This window comes from Trichomycterus rosablanca, chromosome 22 (assembly GCF_030014385.1).
Source record: "Trichomycterus rosablanca isolate fTriRos1 chromosome 22, fTriRos1.hap1, whole genome shotgun sequence".
Classification (NCBI taxonomy): Eukaryota; Metazoa; Chordata; class Actinopteri; order Siluriformes; family Trichomycteridae; genus Trichomycterus; species Trichomycterus rosablanca.
In genome coordinates, this window is record NC_086009.1 from 17566001 (window position 1) to 17587219 (window position 21219).

Here is a 21219-nt window from a genome sequence, read left to right on the forward strand (position 1 = left end):
ATGGTTTCCTGCATTTAACTCAAACCAGATACCCCCAACAGCAAACAGAACAAACAGGGATGAAAAAGTGTTGAAGTTAAAGAATGTGAAACAATTAGCCTAGGGCTTTTCTGAACCCCTTCTCTTTGTTTGTTGAGGTTCTTCCCTTTTGCAGCAGGGCAGTGTCAAACTGGCAGAGAAGTGCTTCAGTGCTCCGGGCGTATTGTTGGATGTAGGTCACTCCGTCTCTGTCTGTCTCAGTTTGTTGGCTATTGGGGAGGGGTGTAGTCTCTATCTGAGACTCCAGATGGCTGTGTAATGAAAAGCTGTGGAGACAAAGACAAAATGTATATGTGTTAATTTTGGGAAAAGTTTGGTTATTTTATACACAATATTTATGTCTCCGTGTCTAGAGAATTAAGAAATTTATTAACAGGACATCTCAGATTCCCTCAATCACCTCATCCTGTGCTTAGCATGTCTGATTATTTGTAAGGTCACCCTGGCAACCACTCAATAATGTCTTGACGGCTGGGTAACCACCGTCTGACCTCTCAGCCTTGCTATTGATCCCGTCTGTCTGTGACCCATGACCCCTTTTTATTTCCTATATAAAAAAGCAATAGACAATAAAAGGTAGATAATGTTGACTTTGATTCTTAGTTTGAACTCTGCTGCACTTATACAGTAATTCAATTAATTTGTTTGTCTCACAAAATGTCAATGGTTATAACATTTTGTTGAAGAATCTCATGAAGTAATTGAGAGCTGTGATCATAACTGCATGTCTGGCAAGCATTAGCAACAAGCACATGATTTGTTTTTACATCCTGAAACACTAGCCTGTATTACATCATTGAAGCTGAAGAAACAATTCCGTTCCTAAAACATATAAAAACATATGCAATTAAAAACATTAACATAAATGTAACTGATTCTCTGCTTTGGCTGCACTGTTTAATCTGTCTGCTAAACAGATCTTAGACATGCCCAGTGTAATACATCTTACAGGTATTCAGCCCCATGTACGGTTTTCTATGTAACTGGGTCAGAGGCTAGATTCCAAAACGATCAGACTGAAAAACAAAACCAGACTCGGTGGACTCAGTGTGGTTATTTTCAGGAAATAAATTACTAAAATCATTATCAGATGGCCGCTGATGAAGACCAAGGTATATTTGCTTAACTCTGAGGAACAGGCCAGAATTCCATTGATGAATAAGGTCAAGACAGATTAATAGATGAAAAGGCTTAGAGGGTCCTGTTTCATGTTTTGGGGGTTGTAATACTATGAAGATCAAGTTTAAAAGTGGGTGGCAAAGGAATGTTATGTAGACTTAGCGGGGAAAGTTTTACCTCACCTTATTAAGCATTGTGGCGAACGTAATGGCAACCAGTAATTTGATCTGCTATGTCCTGTCTGAAAAACAAGCTTGGTTTTTTTAGCCCTGTTGCCAAATTTGACTGCATTAAGGGTTATCATAGAAATAGTGATCCAAAGTATTAATGCGTAACCTGATCCTGAATCTGTTTTATTTTTTTTAGTTATGAAATCATTATACTCAGTTTTGTTTTAATGAGCATCACAAAGGCAGAGCACATAACTCCACATTTTTACAGGTTTTTTCAACAACCCAGTTGGTGGATTGCCTACTTCAAATTGTCCCTTGGTGTGGGTGAAGGGTGTAAGTGTGTAATGCCTTGAGTTCAAATCCCCAGTGGCTCTATCAGCTGTTCAGGCTTATACATACAGGCATGATAGGCTATGTCTGAGGAGAAAGGGGAGTGATGATCAAGGCCCTGCAGTGGATTGGTGTCCTGAGAAAGCTGGACCCAACGCAACCCCGACTAGGATAAAGCGGTCGTAACACATAAAAATTAAATTATCCATAAATTATTTACTAAGTTGTATTGTCATCGTTGACGTCTGAGATTGCAAACTTTAACTTGTAGGGGTTAAAACAAATGGGGTTGACAGGAAGCTTAAATCGGCCCTCTGAGGTCTCAAACAGACTACAAATCCCAGCTGTAGCGCTAAAGAGCACTAATGCACCACACCTGATTCTGTGGCTATTTAAGGAGAGCCCGGAGATCAGTGCAGTCCAGAGTCATTATCCATGCTTAGTCAGTAAGTTAGTCGGCTGTTGTGCATTCTTCCTTGCTATTGATACAGATATCTGTATTCTAAGGCAAGTGTGCAGCCCATAATTCTGAGCAAAAATCTATACAAAATTAAAACCTAAAGGACAAATCTTTTTGAAATTTTGGGGTTAATATTATTAATTATGGAAACAAGCAAAGTCAAATCCACACACACTGTTTTAGCATTGATTATTGTAATATTCAAAGGTTGGTCCACAGAACTCAGATAAAGATGGTTGGAGACTATCTCTCTCTTTCACTGGCCCAGTAACCCAGAAACTGGGCAGCGCATGAGACAAGGCAGTGCTCAAATATAGGTCAGGAGTGCTTTGGCAAGAGTGGGAGCTAAAGAAGGGGGGGTGGGGTCAGCTAAAAATAGAGGGAATGAGAAAGGAATTCAAGGAGAATAAGGCAAAATAAACTAACAAAAAAACAAGACAAAAAGTCAGACTTGAATGATAGACTTGAGAGATAACTCTAAAAGTGAATATAAAATCTATTATTTTCAACTACAAATAAAAATTCTAGTCTAAATGTTAATACCAAATGCAAATGTATTAAACACATAACAAATTCTGCATTTACATTCACTTAACAATTACATTTTTTTTTTCAGGAACAATTTTAGTAAAAATCAGCTGTAGAAAATCCTATCTTAGAAATACTGGCTACCCTGAACGATGCACTAGTCAATCTACCAGCATCAAATACTAACTAATTTATTAGAACAACCAATATACAGACTGGCACATTTTTTGAATCGTAAAAGAATTCCACACAGCTATTAACCACAAGTATGGATCAAGACAGACTCCCTGTAGCTGTGCTGCATCACCAATAATAATACATTTAAGATATTATTAAAAATAGTGATTACCTAATATAAAATTTATATACAGCAAAAAATAACAGTAATATTAATTGTTTATTATAATTGTAAAGTTCACATTGTACATGGAAACTCCAGATTAATATAGGATTTTAGGAACATTTAGGAGACACTGGGATGAGGCGAGGAAACTAATATGGCTCAAAAGCTGCATGTGTTGCTTTGGGCTTGTTTTAAGTAATGGAAATAACAATGGCTACAGCCAGGATTCTGGCCACAGGGGTCGAACAATGCTTGGCACGTGGACGTGGGGGAGGGTTTTTACTCCTCTAAATCCCATGGCTGATCTAGTGTTTTGTTTTTTTTATCCTGGAACACATTGATATAACCTTTTTACATACATACATATTCTGTTATTGCATTTAACCTTTAATGCCCAATCTAGTCTTATCTAATTATCCAGATATCACTCCTCATAGCTGGAGACCGTTATCCTGACCAAGGAGGGCTGTACCTAACACACACCCCCTTTGACGTGTGTGGTAGCCAACAGCTTCTTGTCAGCTGCCAATGGTGGATTCGCACAGAGAGCAGTATTGCATATGGAGTCACTAACTGCTGCCAATTATTCAACATCTCGTGCCTTTTACCACTGCCCTTTAGACAGCAGAGGCTGCAATTGTAGCAAAATTAAGCAATCCCTTCAGCCCTCCCATCCTCAGGCATAGCTAACTATGTCTGGGTAGGTGGGCACCTGGTTGGATGATTGCTGAGCTGAGATTCGAACTTCAGGGCTTGAGATCTCATCTACGGTGAGCTACACTGTTGCACCATACAAGTGCTGTTCATATCACCCTTAAAAAGATTTGTAGGTCAATCCAGCGCAGTATGCAGTTAGACTAGACATTTCCTTGCCCTGTCATTTAGTCTCTTTCTCCAAGCCAAATCCATGCAATAACCACTTGGGTGTTTATTTGTCTGTCCCTCACAGTGGTAAAGATAGTTTGCAGTCTGTGATTCTGGCAAGTATCAGTACAAAGGTAGGCTAAAAGTCAAGAAGCTAGTTGAGTCAAGTTCACTGCCATACACAGTCTAATTTCTACTTTCTATTTCTACTCTCATTAAAAAGACAGAAACTCAAGGACACCCTGTTCTTGTGTTGTGAATCGTCCTTTGTTTTGCCTGTTAGCATTTTGCCACCTGGTGGATTGTCTGTTCTGGTTTGAGGTGCTGTACATTCCCTCCGCCAAACATGACCTACATTAAAAATTAGGCTAGCACAAGTGTACACATCAACACGAAATGGGGTCATTGTTATTGCCGACTAAAGCATCAGAAAACACTGGGGTGTCTACCGACTGCATCGTCTTTTCCTCAACCACTATTATTAAAATTATTTACTTTGGAAAATGTATGCTCTGTGCTCAGTCTGGCCACACAAAGGCATCGAATTGCATAACTGGGAATCTGGGCTTCTATTCAAACTGTAACCGCCTTTACTTCACTGACACAATGATCTAAAGTTTAGGAGCCTTGGAAGTCCCCACCTATGGCAAGATAGTATGCTATTTAGGCTTAGTTTCAGTTTTGTAAAGTAATAAAATTTGTACATGTAAAACTTGTACATGTAAAATCTGAATTTACATGCAAATATGAGATTTAAATATGTAAAAAATCTTAAAAGATCTTATTTATAAAATCTTATTAAAATATGTTATATAAGTAAGCTATAAGTAAGTTAGGTTAAATCATGTCCAAAACCATGGACAGCTATAAATAAGCCAGTATGTCGATATGATACGCCCTAAATAGACACTATTTGCTTGGCACTATATATTAGTCAGATTTGTTATATATCTAAACATAGTAAAAGCAAATTATTTGAGATAAAATGGAAACACGTGCTAGCCATACATCTTTTTGACAGTTAGCTAACACAGCTAAGACAACTCAAATTAAAACGAGCCGGTTATTATTAGCAGTCTAACCCTACTCATATCTTCATGGCTTTTTATTGACTAAATTAATCGTAAGGGTGGTACAATAATCGAATAACTCAATGAAATTATAGCCTGAAATTATGCTTTGACTTGGAAAGTTAAACCGCCTGTCCAGTTTAGTTTTGACCACAGAAGTTCTGACCAGGTCAATTGTCGCGCTGTAAACAGGGACGCGTTCAAGTGCGAGCTAATTTTGTGTGCTCCTGTAGGGAAATGGTTAACGAGTTGGCTCGGCAAACACAAACAGCCGCGTTAACCTTTTACTGGGACTGCTGGTCACACGTGACGAACAGAAGTGGGTCCACTGACCCGCTGCATTAAAGTATGGTCGGAAAACATTGTACTTACTTAAGGACTAAGAAAACGGAGCTGAATATAATACTGTTCCATATTGTAAACTGTAATAGTAAGAAATCCGTGCACGGAGCGAATGTGGCTCTTCAGTGTTACTTATAGAATTGTAATAAATACTAGCTGGTAAAATGTGTAGCATTTCAGTAGCTACTGAATAATTGAATGGCGACCTGAGTAAACCCTACATTTGCATAATTATACGACCACATGTAGTAAGTAAGCGCATCAATATGGAACACGCCTCGCCTTGACATTGAGAAAACGCACGCTGAACAAAAGGAAAGAGAGGGACCCATTGTGTGCATGAGGAGCACGTCGTTTTAGGCAAATCACACGTGTTAAAACATATTTAAAATGTCATGTTTATTTTTTCATTATGCTATAACCGGTGTTGCAGCGCTTGACTTCCAGCTGACCCTCCAACCCGCATGCATTCACACAATGAAACAGAAACAGCGGTGTAAAACATGAGAAAAAGCCTCACCTCTGGTGCGTATAAGCGTATCCAAATAAGTCTTCTCAGCTGGGTTCTTGTCGGTATCTGACATGTAGAAATAAAGCATCGCAAAGTGACTAGTTAGTGGTACAGCGCTCTCTGCTCGTATGCGGACACGCGTGCAGAGTGGCTCGTATTTTGGTTCCTCCTTGTGTTGTGTTGTTGAGGCGCTCCAATGTCCTCCTCCCTCCCTCACTGTGCCAGAAATATATGTTAGTAGGTCACAGTTGCATAACTAGTTGCATAACATCTCTCTCTCTCTCTCTCTTTCTTGTTTTATTCCATCTTTGACTCGAACCATGATGTTGCAAGCAGAGGGAGCAGGGAGGGACTAGGCACCCAGCCAGACGCGCTCCATACATATAATAAGGTCATATGCGTGGGACAGTGTAATATTCTGATTAACCTTAAAAACAGCAGACATTCTTAGATTCAAGCCATCACTAAATTGTTAGAAAGAAAAACGAATGCTGTAAGTTTATTTATTAGGATTTTAACGTCATGTTTTGGTTACATTCATGACAGGACAGGTAGTCGGTTACTGGTTACACAAGATTCATCAGTTCACAACAATTTTGTATCTCCAATTCACCTCACTTGCATGTCTTTAGACTGTGGGAGGAAACACAGACACGTGAAGAACATGCAGACTCCACGCAGAAAGGACCCAGACCACCCTACCTGGGAATCGAACCCAGGATCTTCTGACTGTGAGGTGACCATGCTATCCACTGAGCCACCATGTCACCCAGAATGCTGTAAGAGGCACACGGGAGGCAAGCCATGCCTATTCTGACACTGTTTAATAGTTTAATTTACAAAAGACGAAAAAATAGTGGCAACAGTGAAAAATCAAACATGTAAAATCATTATTCTGATCATGTGTGGGTAATAAAAGTACAACCTGGAATGGCATAGTCCTTTACAATTAAAGATGGGTTGAGCTCAGCAAACAATTTGATATTTAAAACAATGGTGACTGCAATGATTTTAGGTGTTTCGCTCTTTGCAGTGCAAATCATCTCTGTGTGTTTAGGGCAAGGCACAAAACACCCATTGAATGCACATGACCTTTCCTCAAAAGGCACTGCGTCATAAACTAACATACCTTTGTGATGGATATCACATGAGCTCTGGAATGATTTGACAAACCACCATCAATAAACACTGTTCTTTCTTGTCACATTTAGGTTTGAACTGTACTATGCATTATAACTATATTAATATATTTATTACTATAATATAGTACTGAAGTTGAACAAAATACATTGTAAACTGCTTATTTGTCATTATATTCTGTTATTACCCACATTTATGGATGCAGGATGAAAGCTGCAAGAAATGTAAGGGAGAGAGATTTGGGCAAATCCAAAAACGAATGCTGGTAAAAGATCTTAAACCATCTGTTCTCTACAATGATTTGGTATAAATATACCAAATGACTCATTGCACATGAGTCATTCAACAAAATAGGGCTTGATGTGGAAGGTAAATCGTGTGATTACATTACAGCTGCCTTTATGAACCTTGCCTGGTAATTGTAATTGCCTGGACTGCGGCATTACTTATGTATACAATGTTGTATGATTTATATGAAAGTCAAAATAAAAGACATATTCTAAATAACAAGTTACAGGTTTTATTGTCATCTCAAACATTTGCAGTGTACAATCCAGTATACAGTGTAGAAGTGGTATTTCTTATATACCCAGAGTTCAACAGAGAGCACTATAGGACCAGTACAATAACCGTGACTTTTAAACACATTCATGTTTTTACTGACCAGGCTGAAATCCTTGTATTTAATTATCATTTACAACCTATTTAACAGGTATAATGTTTCCCATAGCTGCTTTCTAGACATTTATAACAGTAAGGAAAAATCTGATTTCTAGGTCAAAATTTTTTTAGATTGTTGCAATTGTTTATTTTCCTGTGAGATTTTTCAACTGTGGGTTTTTTAAAATAGACTTGGAGCACTGCATAGAAACTAAATTATGAAGATTGCCTTAAAATTCTTTAACACAACCACAAAACATCAGCCAAAGGCTCTGTGTTATATACAGTAGGATGGCCTCAAATGTATTTGTTTTCTATTGAAAAAATTTGGTTGAAGTATAGTGGTTAGGATTTTACCAGAGGGGCGCTCAGGTGGTTATGAGTGGTAGTGATTAATTAGAGGTGTGCAGGTGCTAGCCCACCACCTCAGAGACCGCTCAACAGATGCAAATGGTTGTGTATGAGGAACGGAAGGCTAAATAGGGGAGTCAACAACTTGCCTGTTATCAACAACTTCTACTTTTAACCGAGGCACTGGCAGTGTTTTAGCAATACAGGAAAATGTTCCTGCCCAGTATAAAAATGGGGTTCAGTATTTTCTTAATACTTGCCTGGCCTGTGGAAATGGCTAAATTGGGAGAAGAGGAGAAAAAATGCAGGGAAGGAAACATATAGTATAACAATACATTAACTGTGCTAAACTGTATGTTTTAATAAATCAGATTTAGTCATGTCATGAATCATTCATTCCCCAATGCCCCCGCCACGTATATGTAAACTTTTGACCTTAACTGTATATGAATACAATATAATAGAATAAACAGATGTGGGTAATTTAACTGTCTGGTGTCTGTCTGGAGATGCTAATTTAGTCACCAGAAATAACCACAGGCTTTCCAATAGTAAATTATATCACATGCACCAACAAGCCCATCATTACTTTTCTAAGCAAGACAAGGAATAATTTCCCTGTTGTGACTCACAAGTGCCTGTAAGAAAGATGAAAAAATGACGGCCTGTATAAGATTCCATTTCAAATTACAGATGGTCTGGGATTGGAGTTACAGTATATGTTTAATACATTTTCATAACAGTATCCTTTTAAGCACCACAATCATTGATTAAATCACAGTGTATTTTTACTTCCAAACTGGTGTCTATGAATCTTCATGAGCTACTCCATTAAATACTGCATTTCTTTTGTCTCTTACTGATGGCATTCATAAATGTGCCAACATTGGGCTTGAACTTGGCGAATCGTGTGCCTCCCCCACTTTATTTGGTCCCACCTACTCCCACATGTACCGCGCCCTACCCCACCTTGCTTTGTGGGCGGTTTCCATGGTAACTGTTGCCCAGTCTGCCTAGTAACAGGGACTGTCTCTTGCTGCAAAGGGGGTGAAGCGGGGTCGGAGAAGTAAGGAGGCTTAGGATTCCATCTGTGTGGGTTGAAAAAAAAAAGACAGGCATGGGCCTTTATTAAAACAAGCCCTTTTGGCTCAGATCCAACAGCACTCAGTACTTGGCATCCCACAATGACCTAATTTGCCCAGAGGCTTGGGTATGTCTCGAATGCAGTAGGTTAATAAGGATTTGTCCAGACAAAGCACTGGTCACGTATCTTTGATTAGCAGTTATATTGGGATGGAGCTGACTCAGAACTATTTGGGGTTTTTACGTTCTCCCACAAACATTTAGGAGTGCTCAGTGTGTCTGACTTTAAAAAATGGATCACTTCTTTTTGAAATTTATCAGAAAACATTTGATTCTTCCTGTCCATTTTTTTTTTCCATTTTTCAAGGTAAATGACAAAGTGTGTTTTTGTGGGTTTACTTCAGTTGCTTACGCTACCTCCCACCTTTTTAAAACATGCAGAGGGTGGATTTACTAATCTAAAGCGTATTTCAGCCTTGCACCCAATGTTTTTGGGAGCACATTTTACCCTGGTAATTTGCATTTGCATTCATGGCATTTAACTTAATTTAAAATAAATCAAATGAAAAAGGCATTGACTTTGTAGCACAGCCTTTGAAGTCAATGACTGCAATCAAGCATTTTCTGTCATTCTTTCAGCACCTCTCTGCCTCTGCTATTTTTAGCAAGCAGCTTTTTCAAATTTTGGGGTGGCAGCTGCAAGTTTTAGCTTTGCTGCAAATGTTTAATAGGATTCAGATCAGCACTCAAAGCAGGCCAGTTTAGAATGGTCCAATGTTTCAGTGTTTTCTTCTCATCTATTCTTGAATGGATACTTGATTTGAGTTTTGGGTCATTATTTAGCTGGAAGACCCAATGGATTGCAACTGAGGCACAGCTTTCTGACATTGGGCTGTCCGCTCTGATATGGCTTGATAGTTTCCTGACTTCACTGTGCCATGCACAGATTTAAAGCCCCATTGCCTAGGGCAGCAAAGCAACCCCGAACCATCTCTGAGCCTCCTCTATGTGTCACAAGGCATTTATTTGAATTTGGTGTGACTTACCAAAAACTTTACCAAAAAAAATGTTGTATTTGTCTAAGGACTGTGGTGTATTGCTGTGCATTTTGGCAAAGTTCAACCTGGCCTTTTTGTGTGTTGCTTGTAGAAACGGGATCCTCCTGGTCTTCTACAATGGAGCCCATTTTCATTCAGTCACAGATGGATGGTGTGACTTGAAAATGTTGTACCTTGAGCTTGAATGTCCATTTGTATATGTTTGAAAGTTTTACTTGGTTCTTTCTTGACCAATCGAACAATCTGTCTGTTCATCAACTTATTTTAATAGACCAACAAGCTGTTACATTAAGCAATGGGAAAATTATTAGTAATATTGTACATATCTGCTTCCCTCTTGTGGATGAACCTTTTTGCAGACACGTATTCAGACTTTATAGAAAGCTCTGTGTGATAAAATGCTGTACACCAGGGTTTTTAATTGTAAGTCCTAGAGGTACCCCTGCCCGCAGTTGGACGTCAAGACCTGGATCGCAATTGACATTCCAATTAATCCCAAACAATATAACTGAGGTTAAGGTCAGACCTTTGTGCAAGCCAGTGGAGGTTTCTAAAACAGTAAAAAGGCTTTCTATAAGCTTTTTAATAAATTTTCTAAATTTTATTCACTTGTTATTGGCACGGCTGGATTACTGACCGGGCCAGCGCCCAGGGGCCCTTGAGGTCAGGGGGCCCCGGGGGGGCCCTGGCCCAAAACATTTTGCGATGCCTATCAACATTTATGATACAATATATTTTTATTTCCGAGGGCCCTCCATTTTAAGGATCCTCTGACTATTAGGGACTTTGACCCCAGGGCCTCTTGGGGGCCCTAGCCATGCTTTTGGGGCCCCTAGACATGCTTTTGGGCCCTAGCCATGCTTTTGGGCCCCTTATGAAAATGGATGAGGCGTTGTGGCACTGCTCTGACTTCGACTTCTGGCTATTAGGGGTCCTAGGAAAGAGGGGGGCATATTTTTAGAGGGCCCTGGTTATGAGAGCCCCTACCAGGGGGCCCTAGAGAAGAGCAGGGCATACCATTAGAGGGCCCTTGATCACGAGGGCCCCTGCTATGGGGCCCTTGACTTCCATAGAAGTCGTTTACCATGGCTCCTTGACTTTCTAGGGACCTACAAATTGCCAGGCAAGCTACCATATTTCATAACAGACGTTTTGTTGCAAATATGCGATTCAGGCCCTTACTTATGTTTCTGAATTTGTATTGTTTCAAAATTATTATGTTCAATTTCTCTTAAGCGCAGAGACACAAATTAATTTAGCAATTTTGCAATTATTTAAATTTAAGACAAGCAATTTCAAGCAGTTTGAATGCATACACACACTTAACTGAGCTATTTGATGTTCTTTTCATGCCTGACAATATGTCCAACAGTGAGCTCAGACTATCCTTAATCCGTCCTTGGTTATTGGTATGACTGAAATACCTGAACTCAATAATTAGAAACACATCAGACTGCTTTAATTGTAGACAATTATAAACCAAGTAAACAAAATACTTTTATAAATGCTGTTTAGCTCTACCTGGTTCTATTTTTATAAAACAGTACATTTCTAGCAAAAAGTAATTGCTCCATAAGCTACTAAATCAACCAGTTAACCAAATTCGATTGACAGTTGGGTCCAGTTTCACTTACCACACCCAGGCATGATTACTGCCATATCTGCTGAATATTAACTTGACTTAAATAGAACCTGCCTGCCTGTGAAGCCACGTTCTAAAGAAATTCAAATACAGATGCAAAACTAAGACATTGAAAGCTACCAGTCCGGAAAAGGTTTTAAATCCATTCTCATCGCTCTGGGACTCCAGCAAACCAAAATAAAAGCCATTATCCACAAATGGAAAAAAAAATTGGAACAGAGGTGAACCTTCCTAGGAATGCATTGACAACATTCAGGGGGGTCACAAAAGAACCCAGACAAACATCTAAAGACCTGCTGGCCTCACTTGTCTCACTTAAGGTTAATGTACATGATTCCACTGGTCTGGCAACTTGGTCTGGGACAGCATTGCTTCTGCAGGATCTAGACAACTTCTTAATTGATGGAATCATGAATTCTGCTCTCTATCAGAAAATCCTGAAAGAGAATGTCTGCCTGTCAGTTCGTACCATAAAGCTTTAAGCAAGTTGGGTTATGCAGTTGAACAATGATCTGAAGCACACAAACAAGAACTTCTAAGTGACTTAAAGAAAAGAAAATAAAGGGTTTGGATTGGCCAAAGTCTGTATGTGTGTTTCTGTATATATATTTTTTAATAATTAGTGGTTGCTAATTATTAAATACTGTATTATTGTAATTCTATCTTGCTTTGTTGATCTGTGTAAAGCTCTTGAATTGTGTATTGACACAACTATTATTTCCTTGCAACACAAACTAAATACACCCAGCCTGTACTGTACTGCACATATAAATGATCACCCTTTATTTGGAGTAGTAAATCAGGGTAATAATTAGAAAAGTATTGTTAATAAAACTAAAATAAAATAAATTATAAAAATATATTTAAACTTTATTCTTAAAAGAATAAAAACTGAGAAAAATGTGAACATATTTAGTCAAAATCTAACACTTTTTATTACAAACCCAAAGAGGCAAAACTGTTAATTTGTCAAATATTTATTAACATATATAAAATGTTTACACTGTACTGTTTACACAGATACAAACACAAACCAACAAAAACATCACTACTATTGTACAAATTACACTGTTATACAAAGTGTTGTTCTTGTTATTTAAACACTTTTTGTCTGAGGAGGGGTGTTAATTAGACAAGCTACAGTTTTACGTTACTGTGCCGTGCCAACATCAAATACATACTCATCAATACATGATTTATTGTGTCTCGGTGTAAGTGACTTACAATTTTATCATTTGTACATGGTGTCAAAGATCTTTACAATTTTGTGTCTTATTTTTGAGCAAATTGAAGAGCACAGAGCAAAACATTTGTCCGCCCCTTTCAAATCTGAACAACAGATGCTTCATCAGGCTACAATGGAATGTTTACATGCAAACACAAACGGCACCAAATTCACTGCCCACCCTCCAATCCAATTATCTGAAATACAACAAGAATGTTGTGGTCAGTAATGATGATACCTTGGTTCAGTGTCAACAGCCAGAATAACTGGATTTTTTAATTTAATCTCTGGTTTGAGTCACAGTGTTTAAGCAGAAATGTAAAATGAAATCGACAGAGATTAGGCAGATCGTATGGTGGTCCTGAGCCAATACTGTTAGTACAGTTATACACTTACAATGGTGGGAAAGGAAAAACTTTTGATTTGTCCATAGTGTCCATTTCACCCCATTGTCTTTTTTCCTGTCATGAAACTGTTGATAGGAACTAGATTTAACACGGGATTAAATATAAAACCATGTGATGTCATTTTGGCTAAGTCTGGCTCAGAAAGCAAGCTTGTTTTTTCCAGTCTGTTTCCAGGAGCTATGAAGTTCAAGAAGGAGAAGCTCCTTAGTTAATTTTGGAGAGCTGCTCAGAGAAGAGTTTTTTAAGCTGGGCTACTTCTTCACTGAGGGAGCTGAGCTGAGATTTGAGCATGTTGTTTTCAGCACTGTAATATGTATCGCTGTTCATCTGTGGTTGACCGGCACTGTAAGCACCATTTGTGCTGATCTGATGTTGATCATGCATCTTCGGAGTTTCGTCCCCTTCCTGCTGTTGCCAGTACCTGGACTCTTCTGCTATGCCAACTGGGGACTGATTTCTAAGGGTTTTTTCCCTTCCAACTGTGTGTTGCATTGAACTGCGTCGTTCACTGAAGTTCTCACAGTCGCCGATGCCTGGACATTTAAAGCGTAACTTGTGAGGGAGACTCTTCATGCCATCTATGGATTCCCCATGACCAGATGCTGTGGACGTCTGTGCTGTTGAGACCTGTGCAAGGGTATCAGGGGCAGGTGAGTGGTGATAGTCACAACTCAGGTCATCTGTGCGGGTTGGAGACAGTTTGCCATTGTCGCTCAGGCGCTCATCAAAGAATACAGGACTACCAACACTTGATCCTCCAGGAGTAGAAAAACCTGAGTCCTCTGACATACTGCCATTGTCCCTGATACTTTGGCTAATGTGTGATGCAACCTGCATGGAATTTGTATGATGCATTACATGTGTATTTGAGTGAAGTTCATCGTCCCGAGGTAGGTAAAAGTGTGGGTTGGCAGGCTGTGGGACACAGGGTGGCACTGTGGTTAGTGGCAGTATGGATGCATTCGAGGGGTCTTTGATGAGCCCGAAGCGAAACTTAAGTGCTAGCAGCTCTGCTCTGAGCCTGGCATTTTCTTCAAGCAGACCAAGCACACGGTTCTCCAGGACCAGGTCATTGACGCGTCGTTTTTCCCGAGAGCGCTTGGCAGCTTCGTTGTTTTTTTTGCGCTTGTCCCAGTACCCCTCATCTTTCTTCTCTTGAGGGATGAACTCACGCTTGCGTCGAAGTGTACTTTCACCTGGTGCTGCTTCTTTGCGTTTCAGTGCAGATGTCCTGCCCAGTAATGAGCGTGCCAGCAGGTTTCTTGATGTCAGGATGGACACAGCCTCCTCTGGGAAAGACATTGAGGAGCTGGGGGCTCTCACATCCAGCCCCGCCATTCCTGTGCTTAAAGCATGAGCTGGAAGCACCCCTGAGCTTTGCTCAACAATTTCTTGAGATGCCTCTTCAAACATTGCTGTGGCTTCAATAAAACTTCTTTGCTGGTCTTATAGCACCACCTGGGGGCCAAGCACATCAATTGAAAAGTCTTTAGTCATTACATAAGATCTATGACAGCACAGTGTTATGTAACTCCAACGTCTTTCCAGTAATACAGAGTACATTTGTGAAACATGGTGTAATAGAGAGCAAACGACCTTCAGCTAGACTTACTGTTAGCCTTTTTTATTTGTGGAGAAAGATCGGATGTTATTCACACTTATGGACAGTTTAAACTAGTTAGAAACAGGCTGTGTAGGCAGTATATGTTTAAAAGGTGTTACTTACTGTTTTGACATTACATTGCTTTTGGTTTAGACTAGTTTCTTATTATAGCCTTTGTAAATTTGGACAGCCACTTAGACAGGACTTTATGCTGAGCCAGGACACAGAAATCAACCTTCAAGGAATTCTGCTGACCAAGATCACAGTATTCATGCCTGAAAACCATTGTTAGTGCCTTATTTGAGACAACTTTTAGATTTTACAATTGTTTTATATTATATATTTTGTCTGTAATACAATGCAATCACAAACATTGCATTATCAACAGTGTATTATTATTTGGTTCCATTTGAACAACTGTGGACCATTTTGACTAGATTTACATATTTATCTGAAGTGGAAGTGTTACTGAACTTGTGCTTATGGTTTTGCTGGGTCTTTAAGGGGCAATATTAAAACAAAATGCCTTACTGTATTTGGAAATACTTGATTTATACTAGCAGTTTAATACGTTTTACCTCATTATACTGTCATACCATAAAGGTTTATATTTTTTTGTGCCATGGTCTAGGCTGTGTTTTGCATGGCAGCCTTAGCAATGTTAATGTCAAACCCAGTTGAATAGTAAAGCTGTCTGTGTCACCCATGTTACAGCAGTTCAACTAATGGCAGTTTTTTTGTTCATTTTCTTCCACTATTGCAAGAGACCACTCTTCCATGTACTTTTAAATGGGTCTGACAAGTCACTAGTTTTGGTCACTCATAATAACTAACAAGAAATTGGAATACTATGCAACAAAATTAAAAAACATTATTAATTTTTTTTGTAGATGTAGGCCTATGTATTCATAGGCCCTTCCTATCAATCACAAAAACATAGTCCTAATAATTCCATTACATACATTTCCCTTAAATGAAGATATACCTTTTATGACTTATATATTTTCTAATAAAGCAATAAGCCACGAGAGGCCGTACGTTACTGTGATTTTAGCACGGGGATGACGTTTTTGGCACGACGCGAAGCGGAGTGCCTAAAACTTCTTTCCCCGTGCTAAAATCGTAACAGTAACGTACGGTCTCGAGTGGCTTATTGCTTTTATAAAACGGCGGTCAACATAAAATATAATAAATACAACAATGTTTAATTCATAGATGTATTTATTGTGTATAAACTTACAATAAAGCATTCTTCCGCCACGCAAAATAGTTCGATTAACAGTGTTGCTAGGCAACATGAGGGCGAAAATAACATTAAATTTTTCTTTTCAGTGGCGTATTAATATGGAATGATGTGAGGTGGTCATAGGTGTGAGTTTATCGGGGATTTTACAACGGCTTCGAACGCGGCTCAGCCAATCAGATTTTAGGACCGGAACTATCCGTTTTATAAAGTAATATTTTACCATGAGCATATCAAGCATTTCAAAGCAATACAATCAAAATAATTATTCTTCAGAGCTTGTTTACATTTATGGTTTTAAATAAGATGATTTTAAATGATCACACTCTTGCACTAAGAGACCCGCCCGGATACACTTAATAGATAGATTAATTAGTCTACATGTATAACCCATTTTTACATGCTTCAATAATTTGAGTATTTGGAGAAACATTCTTATTTGCAAGTGTGTAAAACTACAACGCGCAATAAGTAAACGCTTTACGCACAAGACACCGTCCTTCCGATCTACAGAGCTTACATTTTATAAAGCAGTACAAGTCATTCACATACTCTCATATAAACATGAACTATTAAAGTCCTTATCCTAATGCTTGTCCTTACCGTTAAAACGATTCCAGTAGCCTCGGCTAAAGTCTCGAGTAGCCCAAAAGAGGTCGAATCAAATGCGCTCAAGAATAATATTGGCAACTGGAGCTTATGTTCCCATATGAGGCGTGAATGAAAGATGTCAGACGATGCAAATGATCGCAGGCATTCACCTGTCCAGCTGCTGGTTTTCGTGATGTGCATCTGCTCGGTCCAAGCCCCGCAGATCCTATTTGTAGCTTTGCTTTCGGGGTTCAACCGAGGACGTTCGCTAACCTCGCCTGAACCAGCAATCGGCGAACGAATCGATTCATCCCAAATGACTCCGTTATGTGATTCAGAATTAAAACCGTTAGTACAGACAGCAAGTACAAAGTCTACAGAAGTACACCTAGTATATTAATACCAGACTGTTTGAGTTTAATGACTGCTAATACTGACTTTATAAGTGTGCCCATTTACCTGCATTGTAAATGGCATCATTTAGAAGCCAACAAAGCTAAAATCTCTGCCTGTTTACAAACATGAAGTACAGTTTGATAGGGTCTCATGTTTACCGAAGAGGTCTGTCTCATTGTACATGAATCCATTGCTCTACCAGAGTTTAGCTTCATTGTAGTCATTGTAGTCTTAAGATTTTTTGTAAATATTAGTCTTTGCAACTTAATGATTAAAACATTTAGTGGGTTTTCTGACAATTTGGTGACGCTAATGCTAAAGTTTCTATAATGTTATTTAACTTTGTGGTTTGACCTCATAATTACGTCTTCATGATTATGACTCCATTTAAATAGGCAAGACAAAAACCCTACACGTGTGAGTAACAGCAAACATTTGTCAAGCTCTTAGACCCTGTTTTGGAGCAGTGGCTTCTTCTTTGCAGCCTTTACACTTGTGCAGATGTTAGTCTTACCTAATTGTTTCACAATGTCCATCATGTTCCAGCTACTAGTTCTTAACAGACCTTTTTTAGTGGTTTATGAATCACAATTTTCTTAAAACATAAGTGAAACATTTGGATTGTCTTCCTAATCTTGTCTAAAGACCACTGACTCTTTAATGGGTGACATACATGCTTATCCAAAGCTGTATTCTGTTGACAATGGTTCTACACAATGAGATGGTGTTACGTAATTCCTACAGTAATATTTCTGTGATTTTAGTCCTGTCCATGTCCACTTTGTGTTATCATTATATCTGCAATGACCCATAGATGTATATTATAGTTATAACCATTTGAAGAGGGAGACATACATTATGGATGTCTTCTGATTGTCAAGAAAACTTGCATAAAGTCTAATCTTGCAAAAAGGTTAAAAATAGTAAAGAAATAAACGTATAGAACTTGTGAATGTGGAAGGCTGTTTAATTGTTTCTTAAGAAAAGAAGATCTTTGTTGATTTTACACTGACAAAAAATTTGCCAGCACTCTGAATTAGCTGGTAGGGCTGCAGTGCGTCTCGGTCCTTGGGACCTGGGTTCAATCTTTGCTCCCAATTACTGATAGTATGACATTTTGCATCTTCTTACAGCTTACACATTGGCTTTTTGAGGGGTTTTCCAGATTCTTATTAAAAAACGCTTTCATGAATTGGCTACTCTGTATTGCCTCTGAGTGTGAGTAAGTGAATTCATTTGTAAACATGTGGTGGTCTGCTACTGACTGGTAAAGTGTCCAGAGTGGTTTTCAAAAAAGCATTCACCACAACCTACTTATAATAAAACAATTTTCATGTCTGTAAATCTTGTGAATATAGTCACAGGGGATTAGATGTTTATTGTGTGCAATACTGCTGTCAGACACTATTTCTTAGAAAAAGGCTTTTTTTTTTATTGCATTAGCATCTTGCAAAGAAATACAGTGTTTCCAGGAACTGAATGAAGTCAAAGTATGTGCACTTTCAGGCTCTTTTCCAAAAGCACATTAAATTATTATTATTATTATTTGTTATGTTTACCAGAACAAACCCTGTGACCCACTGGCATTTGTATCTAGTGCACAACATGCTTGTGGGATGTCAATACATTTACTGATGAGCCAAAACATTAAATCCACCCACCGAATATGCTGTCAAAACAGCTTTGTAAAAGTAAAGTATGTTTGGCTTGATATTTTGAATGGTTATATTAAGAAGGGTATATATATACATACCCCTCCATTCTCTTCCTTTTTGGAGCCTTGACACAAACACACACACACATGTTTAGAACTCTGCTCTACCCTTTAACATCTCTCATGTCACCTGTGACATACAGAATACACGGACAGAATATCAGACACACTGACTTACACTGAGAGAGTATTGATTAGTGTGGATCGACAATTAAACAAGAAACAATGTTTACAGCTGTTGGGAACAGAAGACCTAGGGCACCTCTTCCTTCCTCATCTTTCTATTCTTGGAAACGAAAGTACGTCAGCACGTTGCTACAGCAACCACTGCCCGTTGCTAAGAACTGGTTGTGTGGGGTATTATGAAATAATTATAAACAACTTAAAGTGGGCATCAGTAATAATTGTTCATAATTTTCATAGAAGAAGTACCTAATAAAGATTTGTACATCTGTGCTTCCTTTAAAAATAAAAACAAAGATTGAAAGAAATCTTGTGAAATGAAATAGATCTTGTGTCACTCACAAGTCTTGACTGTAGTGGAGTATTAAAGCATCCTTTTGTTTGGTCAGTTCTTTGAAGATGAATTTCTATTTTAGACAGCTTCATAAAGGATTAATAATGTTTAAATCTGTTGGGGCGTTAAAAACATGACATTATTCTGGTGTGCAGCCACCCTTGAATATCTTTAGCGGTGCATGTGAGGGCTTCACTATACTAAAATGATTAAATATGGACAATGTCAGAAAAAAGTGAATGCACCATAAAATGCACTAGGTCGTGGTAAATTGTCTCATTTGTGGATGGCACAGTGACTCGGTGGGTAGCGCTGTCACCTCACAGCAAGAAGGTCCTGGGTTTGATCCCCAGATGGAGCAGTCCAGGTCCTTTCTGTGTGGAGTTTGCATGTTCTCCCTGTGTCATTTGCAAAGCAACAGTGGGATCTAATGATTCTTACAAGATGGCAGACTATACCACCATAAAACACCAATCAGACTTAATAAGTGGCTTCAGACTTTGTGGGTTAAAGGTGTTTTAGGTATATGATGAATGTTAATCCCAACCACATTACTTTTTATTGCTTAGATGTAACAGTATGTTCTTTACATCAATTTTTCATGTATTAGTTTCTGACCCAACCGATTTTTGAATGGCAACCCTGCCATAAACTCCAGCTTTGTGAAGGCAAAGCTATTTGTCGTTTTGTGAAATGTTAAATTTAGAAGTTCATGTTTAGTTCTAAGGTTATTTTTAAAGCTGTTCTTTTGTGGAATTCAGCACATATCCTGTTAACTATTTATTTATTTCTGACAGTGAGTCTTGGCTTATGACCTCTGTTCCTCTTTGCTGATTTCACTGAACCACACACTGTAAAGACTTTTAAGAATGCTTCCTTTAAAACATTTAATAGCTGTTTTGTTTTTTAAGTGCCACTATTTGGCCTGTTTCAAATTATTTTATGATTCACATTTTGAAGTGTTTATTTTAGTGCTTTTTATATATGCTATATGCTATAAGTTGGCAGTCAAACTCATTTAATATGCAACTGTATCTGTTATTGTGATTTGGTTACTTTGTTCAGTTTTTTCACATGAAGCTAATCTTTAGTCTACAAATCATTTGATGCATAACTGTGAAACAGGTTGTTGTTGCTTGTATCTAACAGTCTATCTAAATCATGTGAGCCATTACAAACACTTCACACGTCATACTGTGAGAGTATAATGTTACTGTAAAGTCAATACCAATACATACTGACCCATAACCAATACTTGTCTAAGAAGACCAAACAACTGTAGCCTTGATTTTTTGAATGTATTGGCAACAGGCATAACCATTATAACTAAACACACAAATAAAATTGGTTGTCCACATCTACTGGCTACATTTTGAATATTTGCCCTCAAATGGCTTTCATATTAAAATACAGAATTATTAATCTTTGGTGTATCGGAGGGGAGGCTATTACATGTTTTTCATACATGAGGAGAGCACTCATCCTTGTGCTTGAGAGAGGTGCAGGAACAGCATGGCTACGATTACAAAACCCCAGCTGTGTATCTTACATAATGTGTTCATAATCTTTGGTACAGGACAGATATAGATGACCTACTTTTCCAGTCCCTGCTTGTTTGGAATTCAGTATTGTAAATCATTGTACGTGTTCTGTATATTTGAATAACTGCTACAACAAAAAAGCATTGCTTTATGATCCAACATATTTTTAAGAATTTGCTTAAGAATTAGTCTAAAGTATGATCACCAGGATTCACATTGGAGCTGTTAACTATAAGAAAGGATGGAAAAAAGTACACCTGGCTGATTTA

The 21219-nt window shown here is 38.4% G+C and overlaps 1 protein-coding gene across 2 annotated transcripts; it reads right to left on the reverse strand.

The window, feature by feature from the left end:
• Positions 1-12674: 12674 nt before the first annotated feature.
• nfil3-6 (nuclear factor, interleukin 3 regulated, member 6) lies at positions 12675-17005 on the reverse strand. 2 transcript variants are annotated; one of them, XM_063018632.1, is made up of 2 exons: positions 16795-17005; positions 12675-14803 (listed from the first exon to the last, which is right to left on the reverse strand). In XM_063018632.1, exon 2 carries the CDS (start codon positions 14756-14758, stop codon positions 13550-13552), a length of 1209 nt encoding a protein of 402 aa, XP_062874702.1. In that variant the 5' UTR covers positions 14759-14803; positions 16795-17005; the 3' UTR covers positions 12675-13549. The 2 variants fall into 2 exon arrangements, with proteins under 2 accessions (XP_062874702.1, XP_062874703.1); XM_063018633.1 differs by lacking the exon at positions 16795-17005 and adding an exon at positions 15934-15952.
• Positions 17006-21219: the final 4214 nt, after the last annotated feature.

Coding starts and splice junctions, on each gene's coding strand:
- nfil3-6 (XM_063018632.1), bottom strand. CDS start 14,758: ATGTTTGAAGAGGCATCTCAAGAAATTGTTGAGCAAAGCTCAGGGGTG.